Below are 22,515 nucleotides of genomic sequence, written 5' to 3'. Positions count from 1 at the left end.
TAACAATGACAGATAAACGTATTCAGCAAAAACAAAATGCAAAGACACATTCGGGTTTGGGTTTCATTACCCTGGCAGCTTGAACCAAAAGTACTGCAATTAATTTGACTGAGATGAGCTAAAAGCCACAATCAATTATTGCTCCTGATAAAACAAAGGTCCATTCATGTTTTCAGTGAGTAAATCGAGCCGTATTCACAGCAGCAGAGTACAGTAGATTGCACAGTAGATGCGAACATCAAATCAATACTACTCAATCAACATGGCAAGCAGGAGTTTTCTGGCTCTGAGGGGGACAGAGAAGCACTCAAACTGCTTGAACATTAATAAAATCTGCTTAAATCTTTTCATCAAATCAGCCTGCAGCACACAGCTGCAGAGCCTGTGCGTGCATTCGATGCATATACATCTGTTGGTGTAAGTTCCTGGCACCAAACGTGTGCGTGTGTGGACATGACTCACAATGTGAAAGAGACAAACAGCCTATGGGCACAGGAGGTGTGTGCGCACACTTGCTGATCACAGATAGCAAGTGGTAGCTGCATGAGCACTGCATTGAAGTGATGGAGAGGGATGAGCAGGGAGACAGAGAGAGAGAAGTGGAAGAAGATGATAAAAGGAGGAGTAGCAATCTGTCACTTCACACTTATTTATCTCCTTGGGCGCTTTGTTCTCTCCCGCCATCCCTTTTTTTTGTCGCTGTTGTCGTCACAGCAACGTAAAGGTGTGCACTCTGGACGATGCTCTCGGTGCGTAGCACTTACAGGCACAGGTGCAATGTGGTCAATTCCCTACATTAAAGCTAACAATGACCTTCAAGGTCCAATCGAGCCCACCACACCGTCCCACCACCTTCCTCCTTACTCTCTAGACACCGAAATTAGATTTTGAAAGATCATCAACATAAATTTAAAAGAGCGGGAGTCAAAGATGGAGAGAGGAGCAAATGAAAAAAAGAGCCTCTTTGAGAGAGCGAGAGAGAAACTGCGAAAGGAAGTTGATCAAGGCGAGCGCTGATTGTGTTTCCGATGGATGAATGAAGAAGGGAGAGCAAAGGAATGGAGGTGGAGGAGAAGGAAAGGAAAGAGGAGAGAAGACAATGAGGGGCAGCGGAGAGTGAGATTGCAATAAAGAGACAGGGAGCGAGGAAGGAGGAGGTGCTGGGAGTGCACGAATGTAAGCGATATAACCGAGGAGAGATTGTCGGAGCTGATATTAGCCCTACAGGCATTTTTGCATGCATGGCGGTGCGCTGCGCTCTTCCTTAACGGGACCCTAGTGGCGCTGTGTTTACTGCGGCACCATCCAGAAGAGCTTTATCATTACAGTATTACCACAGCCCTGCCTGGCTCTGTGTCACCATGACAACCACTGCGTTAGCCTCTGCTTTCAGGCACCAAGGACAAGACCAAGCCAAATACTGCTCCTACAGCTGGCATAGAGGGCTGAATGTATACAGGAGCAAGAGCCAAATTGTGATCATTTGGTCCAGACGCTGATTGTCCAATCAAAGGCTTTAGTTTATCAAGTTAAGGGCGCGTGACCTTGACAGTGATACATAAAGGCAGGTAAAGGATTTTGCTTCTCGTTAACGAGGCTTTTGTTTGATTACTGTTAGTATGACAATCAGGGAGCGGTGGAACGTGGAGTCTTTCCCAGCAGGGCAAAGCAAATGGAGGGGGGGGGGACCGCCGCTGCGGAGTCAGCACTGATAAGGAGACACTGAAGGATGATCTGAAATCTGAACATGAATGAGGCATGAAAAATTAACATTTGAACGATGTGAAATACAGAACCCTCTCCTGAAGGGCAACCTGAGCAGCGGCTCAGACCGGGATCGGGTGATTAATCTATTATCTTAGGTGAACGACCGCGGCCATCACTCAGAGACTTCCAAAGTAACCACTTAGCGTGCAGGGCGAGTGTAACCTTGGGTGGGTAACGGGAATAGCCTTCACTTGTGCCATCATCATCATCATTGCTGCAGAGCAATACTGAAATTGATGGTTTTGTTTCTTTTAGTCCAAGATCATCAAAAAGAAAAAAGAGAAGAAAAAAAAGAGTGAAACACCAAAACTAAAATGTCAGGAAAAAGAGCGTGCTCCCTTTACCGACACGTGAAGTGGGAGACTGTGACAAGAGATGAAGTCTGAATCAGAGAAGAGAAAACACGCCTTCCTCTTTTTTCAGAACTGTATGTTTTCTTTTTGTTGAACTATGAATGACTTATGTCAGTTTACTTTATGCAGCTTATGAAATATGTCCATGTGAACCACGATTACATCATTTTGAATCCAGTCCACTGACATACAGCTAATGCCACAGTGGCGTTCCAACATTGCAGTTTAAAAGCTACACTTTAGAAATTATAATCAAAGCAACTGCCATGTCTCTGCCAAGTCTTAAGCTGTCCCGCTTTTCTTTATGCTTTGCAAATGCAAATGTGAAAATATGTGCAAACATAGATGGACATACTTTATATAAGGCAACAACGAAGCTTGTTCAATTCTAACGAACAAGCGTTGGGATGACTTTCTCTCACCCTCAGTCCGAGGCAGACAAACTAACATACACACACTTTTATACACATAACCTCAAACGTGCACACAGACACACAGCACACACATGAGACAAGCAATCACCTCTATTGAGTCAGACCTGTTGTCACTGATTTTTAGGTCCAGTTCTTGTGTAATGCCGCATTCTTTTCTCCTCTTTTCCCTTCCTTAAGAATGGCTTCTGGACAACCACCCTTCCAGTGAGACCATTGCTGGCAGGTCTTCAGTGAAAAGCAGAATCCGCCAAGGTCCTGTGTCTGGTCTTTGGTGGATATTTTTCTATTGTTTAGGGACATGACTTTCCTACACTGCTCATCTGCCTGCTGCAGATAGGCTTTCAATTTTTCTTTCTCCTCCCACTTGTCCAGTTTCCTCATTTCTTTTTGTTTAATTACACACTTCACATAATGCCAAGATATATGCCAAGTTTTCATCTAATAGCATCTAACAAGTGTTCTCTTTGCTATTTTTCATAGATTCAAGTAAAGAATTAGGAACAAATTATGGAGTTCTGCAACAGGCTGCTGGTAACAAAGAGCCTAAATGTCTTATTTGCTGAGTTGTCACACTGGTTCATCTCTTGAATTTAGAGACTATATTACACTTGAGGGATTCATAGGTCAGAAAAATATTCCTCTGAAAATGGTCAGGTAGAAGCACTGAACTGAAAATGAGTGAAAAAGTAGCCAATTTCTCAAGAGAAACACTAAAAATCTTCAGAAAACCTGGTGAACTTTTGCTCAAGATGACACAGCACTGTAAGAAGTGACCACCAGCAGCCAGACGGCTTAGACTCCTCCCAGTCAGGAAACAGTCCAGCACAAACCTAATTTTACATTTTATTTAAAAAATATATATAAATAAACTACCTGAAATCAACACTGATGATTAAAAAAAGTTAACAGGACAGATTTAACAGAGATGGCGCTGTCTAAATTTATAGCACAAGACAAAATCAGGCCAGTGTTGCATAACCGGATGCTGTTCAGGAACAGTTCCATCACATTTATCTTTGTTGACAATTGATGGAAGCCAAAACTGTAAATGAAAGTCAAGTTCCATTAATTGTTGAGCTTTTTTTCTCAGGATAAACAACACGGGTGGGGGAAAGTGGCACAGAGCGAAGAACATGCAGTTAAAGCCCCTACTAAGGGGTCACCCACCGCCCAACACGGGACACTGCGGAATTTGCAGGGCAGGAGAGGTGAGGCATGAAAATGATGGGCCTGGTAAATGTGGCACGTGCAGCAGGACAGCTACATATGTCGAATTATCAAACGCGCGAAACACGTGGCCACATCCCACGCTCGTACGGATGCTTTTTCAGGCTTATCAAACCCTGTGAATCCACGAGGACATGAAAGAGTAGAACGTTGACGGCTGGACCCAGGATGTGAGATATAATTAGCTTCTGCTCTGGTTAATCCTTGCGTATGTTTTATTTTCTGAGAGCCGGAAACGCTGACTTTCAAGGGTCAGTGCTCTTGGAATTGATTCAGGTAAAAATTCAATCACAACGCGCACTTCTGTTTCAAGAGATTCCCTGAATGAGTCAACTCCTTGACATGATACAGTCAAATCGGTAAGCTGTTGCACACACATACACACACTCTCCAGCTCTCTAGTCGACACGTCACAGTGTCGTACATGCTCTGCAGCATTCAGGTCTCCTCCATTTCATTCCCACTGCAATCCTGTTAAGCTGGGGGAAAAAAGAAATAGAAAGGCAACACATGGAGATAAACTGAGAGCATGTATGTTTCTTCTTGTCTGCTCTGTATGTGGTTCAGACTCTTTTGCCATATATTTCCGTTTCTCCTAGCGACACAGCTCCAATCTCTCTCAGTCGATCTTTTTTTCTTGGTTCCTCACCCTGCAGTCTCCATCCGTGCTCTCCTATCCTGCTTGTACTGTCTGAGCCTCTAAAGCGGGTCTATTTTTCTAAACCTCCTTTGTCCTTGCTTCCTGTCCTCTCCCTTGTCTGCCTCATTACTTTGTCCATATTCCACCTCTTATAAAAAAAGAAGACGCATCATGGAATCTGAGCAAATGCAAACTGCTCATAGAGCACAACAACAACAAATGAAGCTAGGAAACTTCTCCGAAAATTTCCTGATCTAAACAAATGTTTGCACACATTTCCATCCAACTCTACTCCAAAATCAGGCTTTTACACGCTTATATAGATCCTCTTTATATTTAAAATGGTCATATACACACACTCCACATTGCCTCTGCTGCCACTTGGACACTTGGGTCGCAAGTAAGCAGATGGTCACACAGGAATTGTCCCAGTGACGCCGTCTAATGTCATTTTCCAAGGGAATGAGCAGGGATCCAGTGTGAGTGTCTAAGTGCCACGTAAGTGTGGTGAACCGAGCCAAGACGCAAACCTGTTACTGTAAAAGCATACGCCTTATTAACCACACGCTGAATATCAGCACAAAAGGTATTTGATAATAAACTGTTCCTTTAGGTAATTCTACAATAATTACAATTAAATAATCATAATTACATTAAATTCCAAAACTGAACTGGTTGGGAATATTTTGTAAGTTATCCTAACCTGAATCTTGAATCTCTTTGGGTTGCATCCCAATGGCTGCCGACCTCCACTCTAGGCACATTCTGCAGGCTCTACTCTCAGGAGAGAGGACACAAAATATAATTTGCCCCTCGAGACTTTAGAAGATGTGGCAGGTTCTCCTTTGCATCCAGAGTTATGGTATATATTTCTTGAGGGTAGTAAAGTATATCATGATAAAATACAGTTGTTAAAATTAATATTTGAATGCTACTATCTTCTCAAATGTAATAATTTGCTGTATTTCTCTGATTTCTATCATTTCTATCATTCAGACAAAAAATAGTCTTAATAAAAATATTGATTAATTCCACCCTTGTGTGATTATGGGAAGCCTTTTTTTTTTGGTTTAATTTAATAGCAAACTAACATTCAGTTTGTTTAACGCTTTATCCACACGTGAGTGAGAGTGATCCGCAGGATGACGTGCGGAGGCATGAAGTGATTTATCAGTGTGCTCTAAGTGCGCACACTCAGCTGACCGGTTTATGGGCAGCTACCCTTACAGTGTACAGGCCAATGTGTACATGTGAGCGTGCTCAGAATGATGTATGTCCGGCCAGGTGTTTGAGGGAGTCAAATGGAACATGCGTGCCATAATAGAAATGGATAGCGTGTTTCTCTACCACACTAAGACTTTCTCCAGACACTGCTGGATATCGTTTATGAATTATTGACTGCCTTTACGCTGTGAAAGGACTTTTGATTCAGCATGCAATTAAAACGTTTTTTTTTCTCCTGCCAGTATGTGCACACGGTGTACTCCTTTGTTTACTCATACATGTGAATGTAGCAGTTTGTGTGATCACTACAGTACAGAGCACATCGCTCCTTTGCACGATTTGACAAGACTTGCCCCATTTAGGGAATTCAGACTCCTACCACTGTAATCGGCTCTGGCACCGTGCGAGCTCTCCTCCACGCCACTGTTCTGAATGTTTCCAATCCCAGAGAGCGCAAGAGCAAAATTGCCACTATGTTGAACTAATTGTGTGTGCAGTCCTAAAGAGTGCTGATTCAGCACTTAACCAGGATGGCTAAATGGACCAAGGCCGAGGTGAAGGAGGGAGACGGCTGAGACAGGCATAAAGAGCGGGAATGTATTAGAAGTGCTTAATGCTTCTGCCTGAAATATGATGCCGTGTCTGTAGTTTGACATTTTGGCAAATACCCTTATTTGTTTTCGCTGCCAAGAGCGGAGAGATTGATACTGCTTTCATGTGTGTTGGATAAATATGTTGCTGCAGCCTGCAGCACCAGCCGTAACCTTAACTTAGAGACAGCTAACCTCTTTCAGTCCCAAACGTAACGAAATGAGCATGCCAAAACATGCAAAAGTCACCAATATTGTCCCATTTGTGTAAGCTGTACAAGGCCAAGTGTATAAGAAGCAATTCACAGTTTTCAGAGGGTTATGTGTCAGTCTAGTTCCTGGCTCGGAGCAGTTGCCAGGCAACCAGCAGAGCCTTCAGATAGTCACTGGTCCTGGCTAAGACATAGCTAACATAACAGCTGAAAGATTTAAAATCAGTGTTGTTACACTTCGATTTTTGTGCAGGTTACACAGAATGTGTTATTAAGTGACATTCAGAATTTGCTAGTATTTATTACTCAGACCCGGCCTAACTGTTTCCATCTGTTTTCAGCCTCGATGCACAGCTAAGCTAACCAGCTGCTGGCTGCAGCACAGCATTAACTGTACAGGCATGAGGGGGGTATCAGATGTCTCATCTAACACTCAGCAAGACAGGGGCTGAGCATATTTCCCAAAATCTTGACCTACTCACTTAACCTCTTCCTCCCTGGAGGTCTGTTTGTTGGGTCCAGGCTATATCTGTTATAAAAAAGGGCAACAAATGCTTTTTTTGCTTTTTAAAGGCTTGGGGTTTTTTGAAGAAGAGTTAGAAGTCATGATTTCTAGAATAAGTACAATAATTCTGGATTTGGGCTTGTTGATAAAAAGTTGCGACTTATTCTCTTATGTAAAGTTTTGATTAAACTGAAGGAAAATTCATAATACTCAATAAAGTTGGTTTGTTTCTGTTTAAATTTCACTCTTATGACTGGTAATAATAAGCATAAGGACAATAAAATTCCCCAAAATGTGTCTTAATTGCATGCTTATTTTGTCCTAGCCTAGAGCATGAGTGTCAAACATATGGTCTGTGGGCCAGAACCTGCCTGCCAAATGCACATCTTTATATACATTGAAAACTCTAGAAAGTTAGGGAACGTATTGGGACACAGGAATGCAGGAAAAATGCAGGAATGTATTGTGTCGCATTTCCTGTGTTACAAGTTGCAAAAATAGCTAATGTCACAAGAGGCAGATGTCCCAAACTGTTTTGTTCTTCTAATGGATCAGTAATTCTGGAGTAAAAATAGAATGGAAACCTCCTCGCAAGCAGAAATTCTTTTATTTATTTATCTTTTTTTAAATGTTTGCATTCAGGAACAGATCACGCGTAGTTGCAGTGACCAACTGTTCGCCCACATGGTTAGGGTGTTGCATGCTCAACCTCTAAGTAACCACTTTCAAAATCAAGGTGATCACACAGGTCGCCTGGTGGACTGGACTCTGAATGTAAGCAGTTAATATCAGCTTCTGTTTAATGTGAATTTCTGTTTGTGTAGACAGTAACAGATATCAAAGTTAAATGCTGTTTTATCACAGACTGCATGTAACTGGGAACTTGACCCCACAGCTTTGACTTTGAAAATTTCCCTCTGAAAATGGCAGCTGGCTGTGAGCGGGTGCAGACCTGGTCCCCATCTTCAAAGCAAGCATCAGAAAGGAACAAGACTGCAAGTTGCTTGCACACAGCTACGATAATCTTGGATTTGGTAGTGTGACTGTAGCATAAACCAGAGTTATGTTTCTTAAGGCATCTGGGGCTCTTTTATCATCTGTTTTTGTTAATGCACAGTTCAATAAATGTGAGCTTTTTAAGAATGAACTAGTTGAAGAAAGGGAAAAATGTGGAGGTGTTTTATATAAGGTATCATTAGCAGTTTTACTGGCCCACTTGAGATCAAATCGAGCCATGAACTAAAATGAATTTGACACTCATGGCCTTGGGTAAAAAAGGTTAAACTGATACTATTTATTCAGTTTAGTCAACTCTTTTTTTCCCCTCTAACACCTCAGATTTAAGTGTAGGCATTCAGATGGCTTACTTACAGCTGCAATGTATGCGGTCCTATATATATGACTACAAAGGTCACATCAGGCTCTTTTTGGCCCTCTCAGGTGTTGTCTGCTTATTCAAAGGTCGTGCTTCTGTCCTTGTTATGAAACATCAAGCATTTATCCAGTTATGTATCGCCAACAGTGAGAGCTCAAGTTACAAGCCAGCGAACGGAGGGGACAGGGACTTCCGTCGATGCAAACACAACACGAGAAGGCCTGCAGTACAGAACCTTGTCAGTGAAAATTGAAACAGAACAAAATATATATTTACCAATTGCAAGCACAGGAAAGGCAGGTTAAATAAATGCCACGCCTCTACTTGATCTGAAAAAACAGTTTATCTTAATGAACTTGATAACGTGCTTAAAGCTTTAGGTATTTTGAGAATTGTGGGGTTTTTTCTGCTTATTTGCTGAATGGTCATATAAGCACAGAGTCTTATCCTCTCTCCAGTAATGGAAGAATAGATTTGCGATCAAGAATCAAATTAGGGCCTCCTTTCCCTTTCTTTGCTATTTTCAGATGCAGCCCACAGGGAGGGGATCTAGAATGGAAGTGGGAAAATAGGCCTTTTTAGCAGGATTGCGTTTGAATGGAAGTAATTGGGAATCACTCCCACTGCTGAAGGTAGAACCTGAACTCTGGATCCAAAAAAGCTGCACATTAAATAAAAATGCAATGATTTGAGAAGTATTTAAACATGTTATCTAAATGGAAACAGAATAAATAAGACACAGTATTTCTCTAGTATTCTGAGAAAAAATGGTTTAATGAAAATAAACGCTCATTTAAACTTTGATGGTGCAAGAACTCTTAAAAAGTTGGGAGAGGGGGATGTTTATCGCTGTGTTACATCACTTCTTCTTTTAACAACACTCTGCAAGCACTTGGGAACAGAGGAGACCCACTGCTCCAGTTTTGAAAGAGTTTTGAAATAATTTTCTCATTGTTGCTTAATAAAGGATTTCAGCTGCAGGCTGGGCCCGCCACCAACACAGGATTTTGAAGACCGATATGACATGCGGTGATTTAGAAATCCAGTAAATGGGCCGATATTTTTTTTTCTTCAGCACCAGAAACATAAACAGATTTGCCTAATTTCTGCTATGTTTAGTTATTTATGAGTTCTTACTAAGATGACATGACAATGCGGTTTAAAAAATAATCATTTTATTGTCACTAAAAGCCGTTGGCTATTCTTGCTCTGCTTGGATCGGCTGGTTTTTCCGATTGTGGCAGGGAACTGGCTGTTATTTGCCGTAGGAATTTGCAGACAATAGACAGTCACCTTCACCACAGTTTCCATTGAGATCCTACCAGAATTGGGAGTTTCTGTATTTGGAGCTGTGTAGCTCTGGGGCAAACAGAACTGGTGCAAAAAATCTCACAAGACTGCTAAATTAGAAGTGACCCAGTATATAGTATAAATCCTCTGCCAGTTAAAATCAAAAGAGGGCGACATGCTTTATTGAAAATTGATGTAATACTTTATCAAAGACCTTTTTACTACTGCTGTCTATGAGCCAAATTAGACAACTAAAACACTTTTTTTTTTTTGTCTTTGCATACGTAGCTTTTTAGTGACGAGTCTTAACTCAGATGTATTGTCTCCAACATAAACTTAGGTTACATAAATGCCTGTCAGTACATCCTTTCTGTCTATTTTCTGTCCAGTCCTGTCATTTTCTACCCGGAGACAACCTGTTCTCAGGCTGTGGCATAGTGGCAGGTCAAATTTGTGTTTATGACAGCATTGTGCGCTCCAGCACTGAACACGGTGGAAAAGAACTGCAAACAATGAACCACAAAACATGACCTTCAGGGAGAGGTAGGCTCTGGACAATCTCCCCCCCCCCCCCCCCTTTCCAAAAAAAGACTCAAATACAGGCACACAAAGTCAGATTTGGTGGGGCCAAAGGGGCGTCTTGTACATGCTGAGCGGCAAATGGTGTTTTGTCAGAAGACTGCTGACAAAGGCAACTGGGCCCTTTTGGTTTGAAACTGGAAGTAACTGAAATACAGCAAAACCAGTGGGACAGTGGCGCTGTATGACAGGATTATAACAGGTAATCCATCAGTTAATAGCAGGTTGAAAAGTAGATTATTTTAAACACAGCAAAATATTTGAAACAGTACAAAGAATAATTAGTTCAACATTCTTATAGAGATCTATGTTTAAGTGGTGTTATTGATCTGGGTGTCACATTCATACAGATTAACTCCCCTAATCCAGGCTTTAACATCAGTCCCGTGTTTTTTAAGTGTCTGTTTAATTTGTTATTACACCATACATTTTTTAAGGTAACTAATAATTATGAATCAGCTGTTATTGTCTTCATCATTAGCATGTATTCAATCTGTCGAGTGACAATTAATGGCACTGACAAAACATTACTATGTATTAGTAGATTATATCTTATTTTTTTGCGATCGCTGCTGTTCAAGCAGACTTGAGTTTAAAACACTAAGTTGAGGAAAACATCAACAACAAAGGGAATAAACAGACCAAGATCAAAAATCTGTCTTAGCTCCGCTGGAAAATCTATGTCACCCAGGCCTGGATCAATAATGAAATCAGATGCAAATTGTATTGTATAACACCTCATCAAAGAGAAACATATATGTCCATAAAAATTGTCAATGGGTTAACCGTTTGTGTTCAGTGGCGCAGAATGAGCCCGAGCTTACCCGGAGTTTAAGAGCCGATTGAGAAAGAGGGAATTGCATTACAAACAGGCAACGAGAGAGGATGATCAATAAAATATCAATCAATAGGCAGGCAAGAGGGTCGGGGTAGGAAAATTGGATGGCTCGAGCCTTCACAGATAATCGAAGGCGCTAAGACAAGGGTCCCCACCCCCATCGTGCAACGTCTTTCTTTCTGTGATTGTCACCCCCTCCTTGCTTGTCTCAGTACCCCTCTTTCACCTCTCTTTCTTCAGTGCACCCCCTCCTGCCAGTCAGTACCCCTCTCAGGCTCCCCTTCAGTCCCTCTTCCCTCGATGTCTCTCCACTATCTCACCTCTTCTCCATTTCTCTCTCACTCCCACCCCCTCCACCTCTTTTCTTTTTCTCCAGTGCTCCCCCTCCTTCCTCCCGCGTCTACTGCAGCAGAAAAGCCAGCACCGAGAAAACCAGCATGTGTGTGTTTGTACATGAGTGTGTGTGTGTGATACTACGGTAAATCCACGAGCTAGCCTCACACGATCACCTGCAATGAAGGTGAAATTGAGAAAAAGCCCCCGCGTGCGTGTCGAACGCTCCGATCAAAACATTGATTGCTGGCGCGTTACATCACAGCCATGCAAACAAACCCCCTTTAAATCATTAGAGTAATGTCTCTCCTCCTGTCTCTCTTTATTTCCTCTCATCTCCCACTTCTTCCCTACGTCTCTCTCTCTCATCTGCCTCGTTGTATTTCCACATCAGCATCTCATTTTCTTTTCTTTATTTTCCCCTGTTTCTCAGCCCTTCTTCATCTCTGTCTCTTCACATGTAATTCGGATCCCTCAGGATTAAAAAGGTTCTGCCACACCGAACAGGACACTTTTAGAAAGAGCAAGGCTGGAATAGAAAAAGGAATGATCTGGGTCACATCGCTGTTTGACGTATGGCACTGGCATATCAGACCTACACAGCAAACTGGGGCTACGTTCGCCCACAAATACAGCCAATGTTTTGCAGGCACTGAAACGAATCCAACTAATCGCACCTTAACACCCATGTAGTATCGCCAACACCACTAACTGCAGCCATTATGCTGAATGAATGTTTTTGTATGATTCATGTGGTCTTTGCCTGTAGATGTAGTGTTTAACTGTATATTGCATAATACAGAGCATAACACACAGCACTCGAGCAACTAGACAGGAGCTACAGTAGCTTGCATCCGAGGTATGGCAACAGCAAAAATGACGCCTCCTTTTGCTTGGACCAAATTTGCATGTAAATCCAAACTATGTCTCCCTCCTGTATACATAACTACCCAGGTGAGTTGTTTCTATGGGATGGAGTGGAGGTAGACGGGGTTGGAGTAGCGAGAAATCAATCTGAGAGCAATTCTTAGAGAAGCACTTCCTGCCTGATCCCAAGTCCAGAGAGGCAGATCAGGTGGCCTAAACCCAGACTATGTGTCAGTCACCATCTGCCACTTTTCTCTTCCTCTGGAGGGAACTGAAGTCAGGTATGCAGATCTATACCTGGCGCCAGAAGAGGTGCAAATGTATGTGTGAGTTTTGAAAACAGGGGGAGTGAAGGTATAGTCTCATCTGTGGATAACTGTAGATGTAGTATGTATTGCTGAGTGTGCAGTGATTTATGATTACATTTTCCCCACTCAGCTATTTTCAGCATGATGGCATGAATGCCTGGCCACTGCAGGTGTCTGCCGACTGTCTGGTTTAGAATGTGGACCTACAGTATTCATACATTCCACAGCACCAGTGGTTTCTCGCCTTCACACCTTCAAAACTGAAAATATCACTAGCAGCAAAAGCAGGGAGCAAGATGAGGATGATCAGAATATAACTCTCGATACACAAAATCAAAGCAGCTGTGATCAAACAGCTGGATATGCCTTTAAGTGAGAGGGGGGAGACCCGAAGCCAAATGTAACTGTTTTCACAAACCCACAGATCAAACCACAGTCGGGGGCACTTGTTACTCTTACACCTGTGTGATCAAATGCCATTAAACAGCTGCTTTTAGCAAGTAAATCATTAACTATTCACATGAAAACAATAAAGGCTATCCCAGCTCAGGAGTAAGTTATGCGTAACAGGAACAAGGACCGTGCGTAAAAGGCATGTAGCTTTCAACTGGAACAAGAAAAAAAATCAGCAGAGTGAAGCACTACCAAGGGCAAATGTGTGAAAAGACATGCAGTACAACACTGACGTTTCGACGTCGTAAAAGCTTGCTTTCGGCGTCGTGCCAGAATAAATACGACCAACATGAAAAACGGCACAGCGACGTGCATCACAAACGGACAAGCATCACCTAATGAAGGCGTTTGGATGCAGGAGGCGCAGCGGATGCTGCGTCCGGAGGCAGATACGCGTTAAACCTGCTGGAGCAGGAGAATGTGACGATGGAAATCATGATACCGAGACAAATGTGGAAATGTGATTGACAGTCTTCACTGTTACTTCGTCTAATACCCATTTACCAACACAGCTGACATATAGTTTCCCATTTTTTGTCTTGCGCTATCAGCATTAATTATTCAATAGCAGTAAGTCTACATACACCAACATTTAACTCGAGCTATACTGTTGGAAATAACACGCCAGCAGTCATCACTCTTCACTTAATTACGAGGGCTTGATTTTTCTGCTTTTGCAGGTAATGTTAACTGGATGACAAAAAAAAGTTTTTTTAAAACTTATCATGACTCAGGCAGTACTCTGAGATGTCATTAGTCAGAATATGCAACAGTAGCCTATGCAGAAATAAGTTGGTCCCTCTGAAAGAGACGTGGGTAACTCACCCGGGCATATTTGGAGGAATAGGGGTCTTCAAAGAGTGCCCATATTCTGGGTTGCCAGGTTTTCCACCAGCCCGCTTTCCTCGCGTCCTCTTGCATGCACAGTCTTTTCAAGTCCCCATCCGCACCACCCAGCGCCGGGTCGTCGTCTGGCGCGTCCGGTTCTGGAGTCTCGAAGCTATCCAGCGCCTCCTCCGCATCCCGATGCTGCCGGTAATTCATCCAGCAACAAGCCTCCACGTCCGTCTCATCGATGCCCCAGAAGGCCAGCTCCTCTTCGAACAGGGGACCGCACACATCGTTGGGACAGTGCAACTTCCCGGTGCGGTAATAGTTGAGGATGAAGGAAAACACCGACGGGTGGCGGTCGAAGAAGAACTCGTCTAATTTGGGGTCGTAGTCGAAGTTGCTGAACGCGTCCGGCTCGGTGAGCCACGACAAGCGGGTACCGGGCAACGTTTTTAGGGTGCTCCGGTAGGTCTCATGCCGCACCCCCCCGCAGTTTATCACGATTTTCTCGCTTTCCGACGGACAAGTCATGTCTGCGCTGTAACATGCTTTGTTGGACGACTTGTTCCCACCCTTGCGCCCTTTAAAAGAGGATACACACACCGAACTGAGCATAGAGGACCGGGGGGAGGGAGAGGATGAGAGAAACCGAAGGGAGGAGGAGGAGGGAGGAGTCTGAGGAGTCTGCGGGAGAGAAAAAAGGGCAGAAAATTTCAGCAGAAGGGAGAAATAGATGTGGATTATCAACATTGCAATACACATTAAAAATCACACGCTAATGCCAGCTGTATGTGCAATCATTCACTTGATAATCAGCCAGTGGAAGGGAGGAAGACGACCTTGTGCAGGTGCAGAGGGAACAAGGAGAGCAGGGATGGAATTGATGGGTAGCAAAGTTGTTTTGTTTTTTTTAAGCACAGCATACCGGAGCACACAAACATGCCAGAGCAATAAACAGGTGGCTTAGAGCACATTCATGAGTCAGCAACCATATGGGCTGACTGTTGACACCAGTGTGATGAGAAGATCCCAGATCCCAGTCTGGAGTTACTGTGCTATGTAGCTTTAGGGTCTCTATACTGATCTGGTTGATGCTCAAGTCAGTGTTCTAACTGAGCCACTCAACTCAGCTTCACCCCTCCTGCACAAATGCAGAAATCCTGTTCCTTTACCAAAGAGTCATGTGTGAACATAGAGGAGAACTGGGGATCTTTCTTATTATCCCCCCGCCTTTCCTCACGAATGCTGCTCTGACACGGTGGTGTGTGTGTGTGTGTGAGTGTGTGTTAATTGCCTCCCGAGAGTGTGGTGTCCGTACTAATGTTAGATCTCCTCAATCAGCCTATGCGTGTGCTACACACACTGCTGCAGCCCCCTCCGACCGCACTGAGATCCATGCAACGCACAGTTATGCCGATGCTCTCTCTGCTGTTCTCTCTCCCATGTACTCTGTGTGTGTGTGTGTGTGTGTGTGTGTGTGTGTGTGTGTGTGTGTGTGTGTGTGTGTGTGTGTGTGTGTGTGTGAGATGGCATGCAGGGATAGATAAGAGGAGGGGAGTGAAGTAAAGGTGAGAGGAAAAGGACATAAATCCGATTTTTCTTTCTTTCATTTTTTTAAATCCACCAAAGGGGCAAAAAGGACAGAACAATCAGGAGAACGAGGCTCAGACAATGACCTTATGATGGGGGACAAAGCAGGGAGAAAGGGTGATTTTTGGAGAGAGGGGTGGAAAAAAGAGACAAAGTGAATGCAGCACTCTCACTGGGGGCATTTACAGCGAACAGCTACTGTAATATTGTCTCTCCTCTAGTAATGGAAGAAGGGGGTAGAGGAGAGTGTGTAAGGGGGCAGGAGGAGGAGGAGGAATTGCAAAGGAGAGTGCTCTATAAAAGTGAATGAATTCTGCTGCAGTAAAAAGCCAGAGTTATTTGCTCGCGCTCTCCCTCTGTTTCTACTCCAGGTGAGGTCGGATTGTTCACCCACAGGCTGCTCTGCCATCCAGAGGGGCTCGCGATGTTTCAGAAAAGCCACGTGATGGCAGCCGCAAAGGCCGTACCTGCACCACATCCATGTTGTGAACCTTTTTTTTATAGTCAAGGAAATGCACCACTCTCCTCCTCCCCCTCCTTTCCTGCAAGCTCTTAGTAGCCCTCCCTCCCCCCACCCTCTGCCTAGTTCGACTCTCTCCCTCACTTTGTCTTCCTCACTTGCGCTCACATTCCGCATAAAGGAATCACATTTCATTGGAGGAAGGGGATCGGGGCTTCACTTCTTCTTCTCAAGTGTACCTGTCCGTCTCTGTCTTTCTCTCCAGTTCTTTCTACTACCCCCTCCCTGTTTTCATTTACTCACTGCAGTCCTACAGTCTAATTCTCTCTTCTCTTCCATTTCTCTCGTCTTTGACTTCGCTCACCTCTTCCTCTCTTTTTCTCCTTTTCCAAAGTAAGCTTCCTTTCCTTCGGCTCCATCCTTTCCTTCTCCTTCCCCCTCTTACTTTTTGCTATCTTTCACACGGGATGCCACTTACTATGTGTCTTTCGCTTTGCTAGAGTTTAATCCTGTTCTTCTTGTCTGAAGGAGCAACTTTTTGGTTGTCCATGGAAAAGTTTCCTGTGTCTTGGCAACACTCAGGTAAGATCCAGCAAAATCAAGGCTACTGCATGGATTAAGCACTAACTGTGCACAGGAGACAAAAACTTAAAGTAATACATCCTAAGTTCACAGATCAGAAAACAAATCAAAGTGTTAGATGCCTTAAGTTTTGTTTTTTTTTTCTGTGGCAGTCTTACTTCTTTGCAGTTTTGTTTTCCTGCTGTTTTTTGGTTTGTTTTTGGGTGCAGGAGCATTCAAACTGCTTACTTGACAGAAAAGAAAGAAAAAACTGTGAATTTGTTAGTTGCACTGCATTATCGTGCCAAAGTACTTTTAGTTTGATGCTTTAAATAGAGCCTGAAGAAATATCTGCAACAAACAGAATGTCTGGAGTGATGAGGTCAGAGAGGGAGAGTGTAAAAAGATCTTAATCCACAGTCAGCTTTGTCCGGTGGGGCTTCCCAGCAGAGAACACTTGTGTTGTGGGTGGATTATTTTTCAGCACCACGGACAGCGGCACTCTTTCACTCTCTCTGCTCAGGAACTTTTAAGAAGCAGCTTCTGTGAACTCCCTGTGAAACTTCCATCCTTTAAATAACTTTTTGCGTTGTTGCCATTTTAACTTTGACACATCGTGCCCTGACGTGTTCTTCACAGGCAGTCATGGGATATAGTTGAACTTCTGAATATTTTATACGTGGACAGCCGCAAGCCTGTCACTGCAGTTAAATGCCTTTTTGTTCCCTCACACTTAAACATGGTGGGACTATTGATTCTCATTAACCATTCTTTCATGTACCAGAACGTGTAGGTTAAGTGGGAAAGGGCTCAGCTGGGCTCTCTCTCACACTCTTTTGGGGAATTGTTAAAGCCTTTAAGTTTGAACTTGAGCTAATGTTGCCATCATTGTGACAAGATTGCCTGTAAAGAGTTTAGAGGTGAGGTGAGTGCTTTGCATTTCAGTTCATCTTAATACAGGGGAGGTAAGCACTTCTCTTTAAGAGTCAGCATCAGCACCTTCAGCACTGACAGCAGCAGCACAAAAACACACGGAAGGGGGGAGCTAAAAGTGGGGAAGTAAGGCTACAGAAGGTGCAAAATGAAGAAAGTAAAAAAGCAGCGGTTATTAAAAACAATGATGGAGAGAAAGAAGAGAGAAAGGTTCGAGAAAGAGGATAAAAATTGAAGGAGAAGCAAGTAGGAGGAGGGGGAGAGTGCTGAGGGAGCAAAGTGAAGGAACAATCCCCTCGCCTCCTCTCTCCTCCCCTCCAGCATCACTACTTTCTTTCTCCTGCAGCTTTTCCTGCCTTGGCCACCATGTCCTGCGCCACCCTGCTACTACTGCCTCACCACTGCACACATACAGAGGGGGAAGAAAGCGAGAAGGAGAGGGGAATGAGGGAGGGAGTGAGGGGAGGGGTACACTCACACTCACACACACACATGCTCACCTGGCTACAATGAAAAGACTGAGAAAAAACACACACACACATTTTGGAGCCGAAAAGCAACTTAATTTTCTAAACCTTTTAGGGCAGGAGATCACGTCTGCAGATAGATATGGAGAACGGGTCTCAGAGAGGAGGAGCGCACGCGCGATGCTCGTGCACAAAGACTGCACTGACGCTAATATATATTAGCAGAAACACTGCAGCAAGAGGGGGAGGGAGCACGAGATTATGGGATGCATTGACTGTGAGGTACCAGCAGCAGCACCGGGGTGGGGGGGTGGGGATGCTAGAGAGAGAGAGAGAGAGAGGGGAGGAGGAAAGAGAGGAATTTGGAGGAGTGCTGACTATGCGGAACAGAACGAGCAGTTGGCAGATAAAGCAACAAAAAAAATAAAAGAACAATTACCAATCGCAGAGAGGGAGATGGGAAGAGATGAGAGACACTTAGATGTGCTGGAGAAGGAGAAGAGGGAAAAAAGTAGGGGTAGGGAAGGTATAGGACAAAGTGAAGAGTGGTGGGGCAATGAAAGAGAGGAGCCAAAAACAGGTGGGGGAGGAGGAGGAGAAGCACAGAGAGGAAGACCTTGCAGTGGTTCAGGATAGCACCTGAATGTACGTGAAGGCATGTGTGTAGAAGGAGAGGGAGGGAGATGTCCTGCAGTACCAGCAAAACGCATGAAAACAGCAGAGTGATTAAAAGAGGGCGAGCAGAGGAAGGAAAACCAGTGTATGGATGTAAAACAGACACACAGCTGAGCTGAATGGCAAATGTGCCGCTCGGGTGGGGGGAGAGGAAGGCTTTACAGGCAAGTGTGTAATGTATGTTTATGTATGCGCGCGTGTGTGTGCGAGGGAGAGAGGAGAGACAGCGCAAATTACGTATGTGTTTCTGGTGTGCAGCCATTTTTTTCCCACCAGCTACCTCATCAAAGGATGTAACCACAAGGCTTCACGCTGTTCCATCCATATCGCCTCCCTCCCTCCCTTCCTCGTCCCCCCTCGCTCTCTCCCCTCTCGCGCACTCCCCAGTGCTGAGGAGACCCCAGCAGGAGAAACCGAAGCACTGCAGCATGGTAAAAAAGCACTGCGGTCACCTCCCCTTTTAGTGCGGTGTCACACCACGCTCTGTCCTCCCCCCACCTCCCCCTTTTCCACTGTCACTGCACCTCATGCTCTGACTCTCTTTCTGCCAGGAGAACAGAAGATGTGTGTGGGTGTTTGTGTCTGGATAGTGGCACGGGGTTGGGTAGAGTATGAATAGATATGAATAGCAGGAATTACATGAATGGATGCAAAGGAAGCAACAACAACAAAAAAAGGAAAAGAAAAAAGGGTGTGTATGCAAAGAAAACGGGGCTCTGAGCAGCTCTCAGACAGCTTAATCTAATGAAAAATATGATGTAAGCGGGCACCACACATCAAAAATAATAATAACAATGACAAAGCTCACTAGTGGCCAATTCCCAGAACATGAATTAAAGAGCCAATCAATTAAGGAGGCATAAAGGAAATGGCCAATCAACCGGAGGCATCTCCTCCACTCAGCAACACCAGTGTGTAGATCTCCCGGGGGCTGACCAATCCACAAATACCGCAGCACCAGCACCCCCAAGGGGGGTCTTGAGCCTTGTGCATATTGGTCAATCACCCCAGCCAGAAGCATGCAGCAGCAGCAGCTGCTCCCTTTCTTTTCAGGAAAGGAAACATATCCCTGGGAACGTTTGTTTTAATGATGTGGGGGGGATGGATGGGGGGGGGGGGGATTAATACATAAAGTCATTTTCAGGAATAGACTGGCTGCAATGAAGCCTGTAATAGAGCTCCGAAGCTCAGTCAGTGTCCATGACTAAAATCTTTTCTGCCTACAGGACGATGAGGGCTGACTTTTTTTTTTTCTATTTGGATAGATCTGGGTGATACAGCATGTAGGGTGAAGGAGGAGTGATGGAGGAGGACGTGCTTCAAGGAGAGGTCATAACAATTCTGAAACAGCACTGAGCACAGGGGGGGTAAAGGCACAGGATAGTGTGTCATGTCGGGAATGAACTCTATCTTTGGACATGGATAAATCTGAGCGAACATCCTTCAGTATTCAAACTTTCTTGGAGCATTTGCATCAGAAGCAGATAGCTTCATCCCCCAAACCTCCCGTCTCTCTTTTAGGCAATTTAAACCTGTCTCCTCCTAATTAATGACACTGCCCTTCCTGCATGATTAGGACCATTATGATCCAGCAGTGCAGCGATGTGGTACATGAGGCCAGACAGACAAATGGGACGAGGGAAGAGGTATTACTGGACTAATTTCTGACCTGTGAACTATCCAGCGATTAGACATAAAAGCAGGGCAAGGTTAAGTCACAGATGGGAGTCTAAGCAGGTGGGGAGTAGGGCGAGAAGTTTTAAAGCAGAGCTATAAAAACAAGATGGCATGAGAAGAAATGACATGAAATTTGATCTTGAGGTGAACCTCAAGGTCAAGTGGTGGAAAGAAAGAGGGTGTAAAAGACCGGCTAGGCTCAATCAGGTGGTAAATCAGATGAAAGACGGGAGGAAACTTCATAACGGAAGACGGGAAGCGAGAGAAACCATCAGAGTCTCGGAGAAGAGACAGGGTCAGAGGCAGGGACACACACACACTAAACCCAGGACACGACAGATCAGTAATTCAATCACTGCCTCAAAATAGATTATCCCCCCCCCCATTGCTTAAACAGCAGCGCCCTCCTTTTCAAGCCCCATCACTACTCTGCCAATCACATCAACCGACAGCATGCCACCGTCTCTGGAGTTTTTCCCCCCTTTTTTTCCCTTTTTTCTTGTGCTAAAATCGAAGGGGGTGTTTTCTGGGTTACCCTTAATCTAAAAATAGCACCAGCTGTAGATTTATAATGCAGGATGCTGGGGGCAGAAGAAGAGAGTGCAAATGGAGGAAAAGATGTAGAGTTCCCATTAGGGGGAGAGCACGTTGGAGCCAGTTGGCAGGAAAAGGAATGCATGTGCTGGATAAGTGACGGCAGAAGAGGCATTATGAAACCAGAGACTTTGTGTGTAATGCAGCGGAACGTGGCAGAAGCAGATTGTCAGAGTATAGGTGAAGTGGTGGCGTGGTGGGTTGTAGGGGGAAGAAGAAGAAGATGACCGTGTCTAGACATTTAACTGCCCTGCTAGACTTCCCAGATGAGACGCAATAACCTTCCAGTAGTTCCACTCCAGTAACCCCCACCCTTCATATCGTCCTCACAGCATCTTCTCCTCTGTGTGTTTGTGTGTCAGCCCTCTCACCCTACTCCTATAGTGCCTTTATCAAACCTCCATTTCAGGCCTTGACACTTACCCAGTGCTGCCACGATGCACAAGCAAACACACAAACACGCACACACTGAAAGCACATGCAGGTAGGACAAATGCATGCCTGTAAATGCGCAAAAGCAGCACACACATGGAGTTATTTACTCATGCAGACAGACAAAATGATGCAGATAGGAATGCATACACACACACACACATACACATAGATGCACACACACACATTCCTCTCAGAAGCGTGAAACTGCTCTGATCTAGTGGTGTAGATGGGGAAACACCCACCATTTGTGCAATGAAGGATGTTAGGGATTATAAAATGGAACAATTCTGAGGCGTCATATCAGTGGGCAACACTAAATCAGACTGAATTTCTCTTATAGCAGCTAGAAGGAAAAGATAATAATTAAAAGAACAGAACATATCCTGATTTCTCCACGTACTGATTTTAAAACATGAAACAGGATACAGAAATATTTTGCAGATATTGTGGGAAAGACACGATACTTGTTGAATGCAGGTTAGAGGCTGTATTTTCGCCTTTTTTTAATCCAGGCCAATAAAAACCCTCTTGATATTAGGCGGATAAAACGCAGAATATAAAACCACCATAAAAATACAGACAGATACACAGACACGGTTAATACTCACTTGCTTTTGGTTCTGGTTCGATTCGAGTGCGCGCAGAAACACGCACATCAAGCTTTAAAAAGATCAATCAAAATGTAGTTTTCTTTGTTAGATTGCTCTTTCTTACGATTTCACAGAGTATCCAGTTTCTCGCAGACATTCAGCTGATCTGTTTTGGGGGTTTGTTTGGTTTTTTTTCTGTTTTTTGTGGAGGGTTTTTTCCTCCACGCGATTATAATAAATCAGAAATAGGATTGCGCGCGACTGTTGCTGGAAATCTTGTTTTGATAGCGTTATTGCCGAATGTTACTTAGAGCTTATGGTCATGCTGATGATGGCACGGGATGAGTCTTTCGGATGAAATGAAGCAGAAGTCCCCCTGAAAAACAAAAATCTGTCTTTTGGCTATTTCCCCTCGATTTCAGAGCCCCTCTCCCACCTTTGTTATTGCCAAAAACAAAAATAATTGCCAGCCTTTGTTACAGTGTCTCTACGCTTCCAGGCGCAGGGTGTAGCTACCATTCAGCTCTTCCTCTGTCTCCCCCATCCAAATGTTTCAGTGGAGATGCAGCCTGTAGACACCTCGCTCTCTTTGCCTTTCCCTCTCTTGTGCCTCTCTCTGTTCCTTTGGAGGAGCGTCACCTTCTGCACTATTTTTTTCCTCAGACGATACATGTGGGCGGATTAGAGAAGAAGACAGAGGGGTGGGA

At 44.2% G+C, this 22,515-nt stretch overlaps 1 protein-coding gene across 8 annotated transcripts in view; it reads right to left on the bottom strand.

The window, feature by feature from the left end:
- The window catches only part of LOC309712826 (voltage-gated potassium channel KCNC1-like), a gene marked incomplete at its 5' end in the record, with an annotated part of 54,355 nt that extends 31,840 nt beyond the window's left edge, over window positions 1-22,515 (bottom strand). For 5 of the 8 annotated variants that reach the window (XM_082543954.1, XM_082543955.1, XM_082543952.1 and 2 more), the window contains one exon: window positions 13,821-14,588. In XM_082543954.1, the coding sequence (XP_082400080.1) occupies window positions 13,821-14,588 (768 nt within the window). Of the gene's footprint in view, window positions 1-13,820; window positions 14,589-21,826 lie in introns of those variants that run through there. The other 3 variants (XM_082543956.1, XM_082543953.1, XM_082543957.1) reach the window with 3 other exon arrangements.

Source organism: Aulonocara stuartgranti, assembly GCF_965226115.1.
Source record: "Aulonocara stuartgranti genome assembly, chromosome: 8".
NCBI classification, from domain to species: Eukaryota; Metazoa; Chordata; class Actinopteri; order Cichliformes; family Cichlidae; genus Aulonocara; species Aulonocara stuartgranti.
Note: the sequence above shows the minus strand (reverse complement) of the source record. Positions and strands in the feature narration are given on the sequence as shown.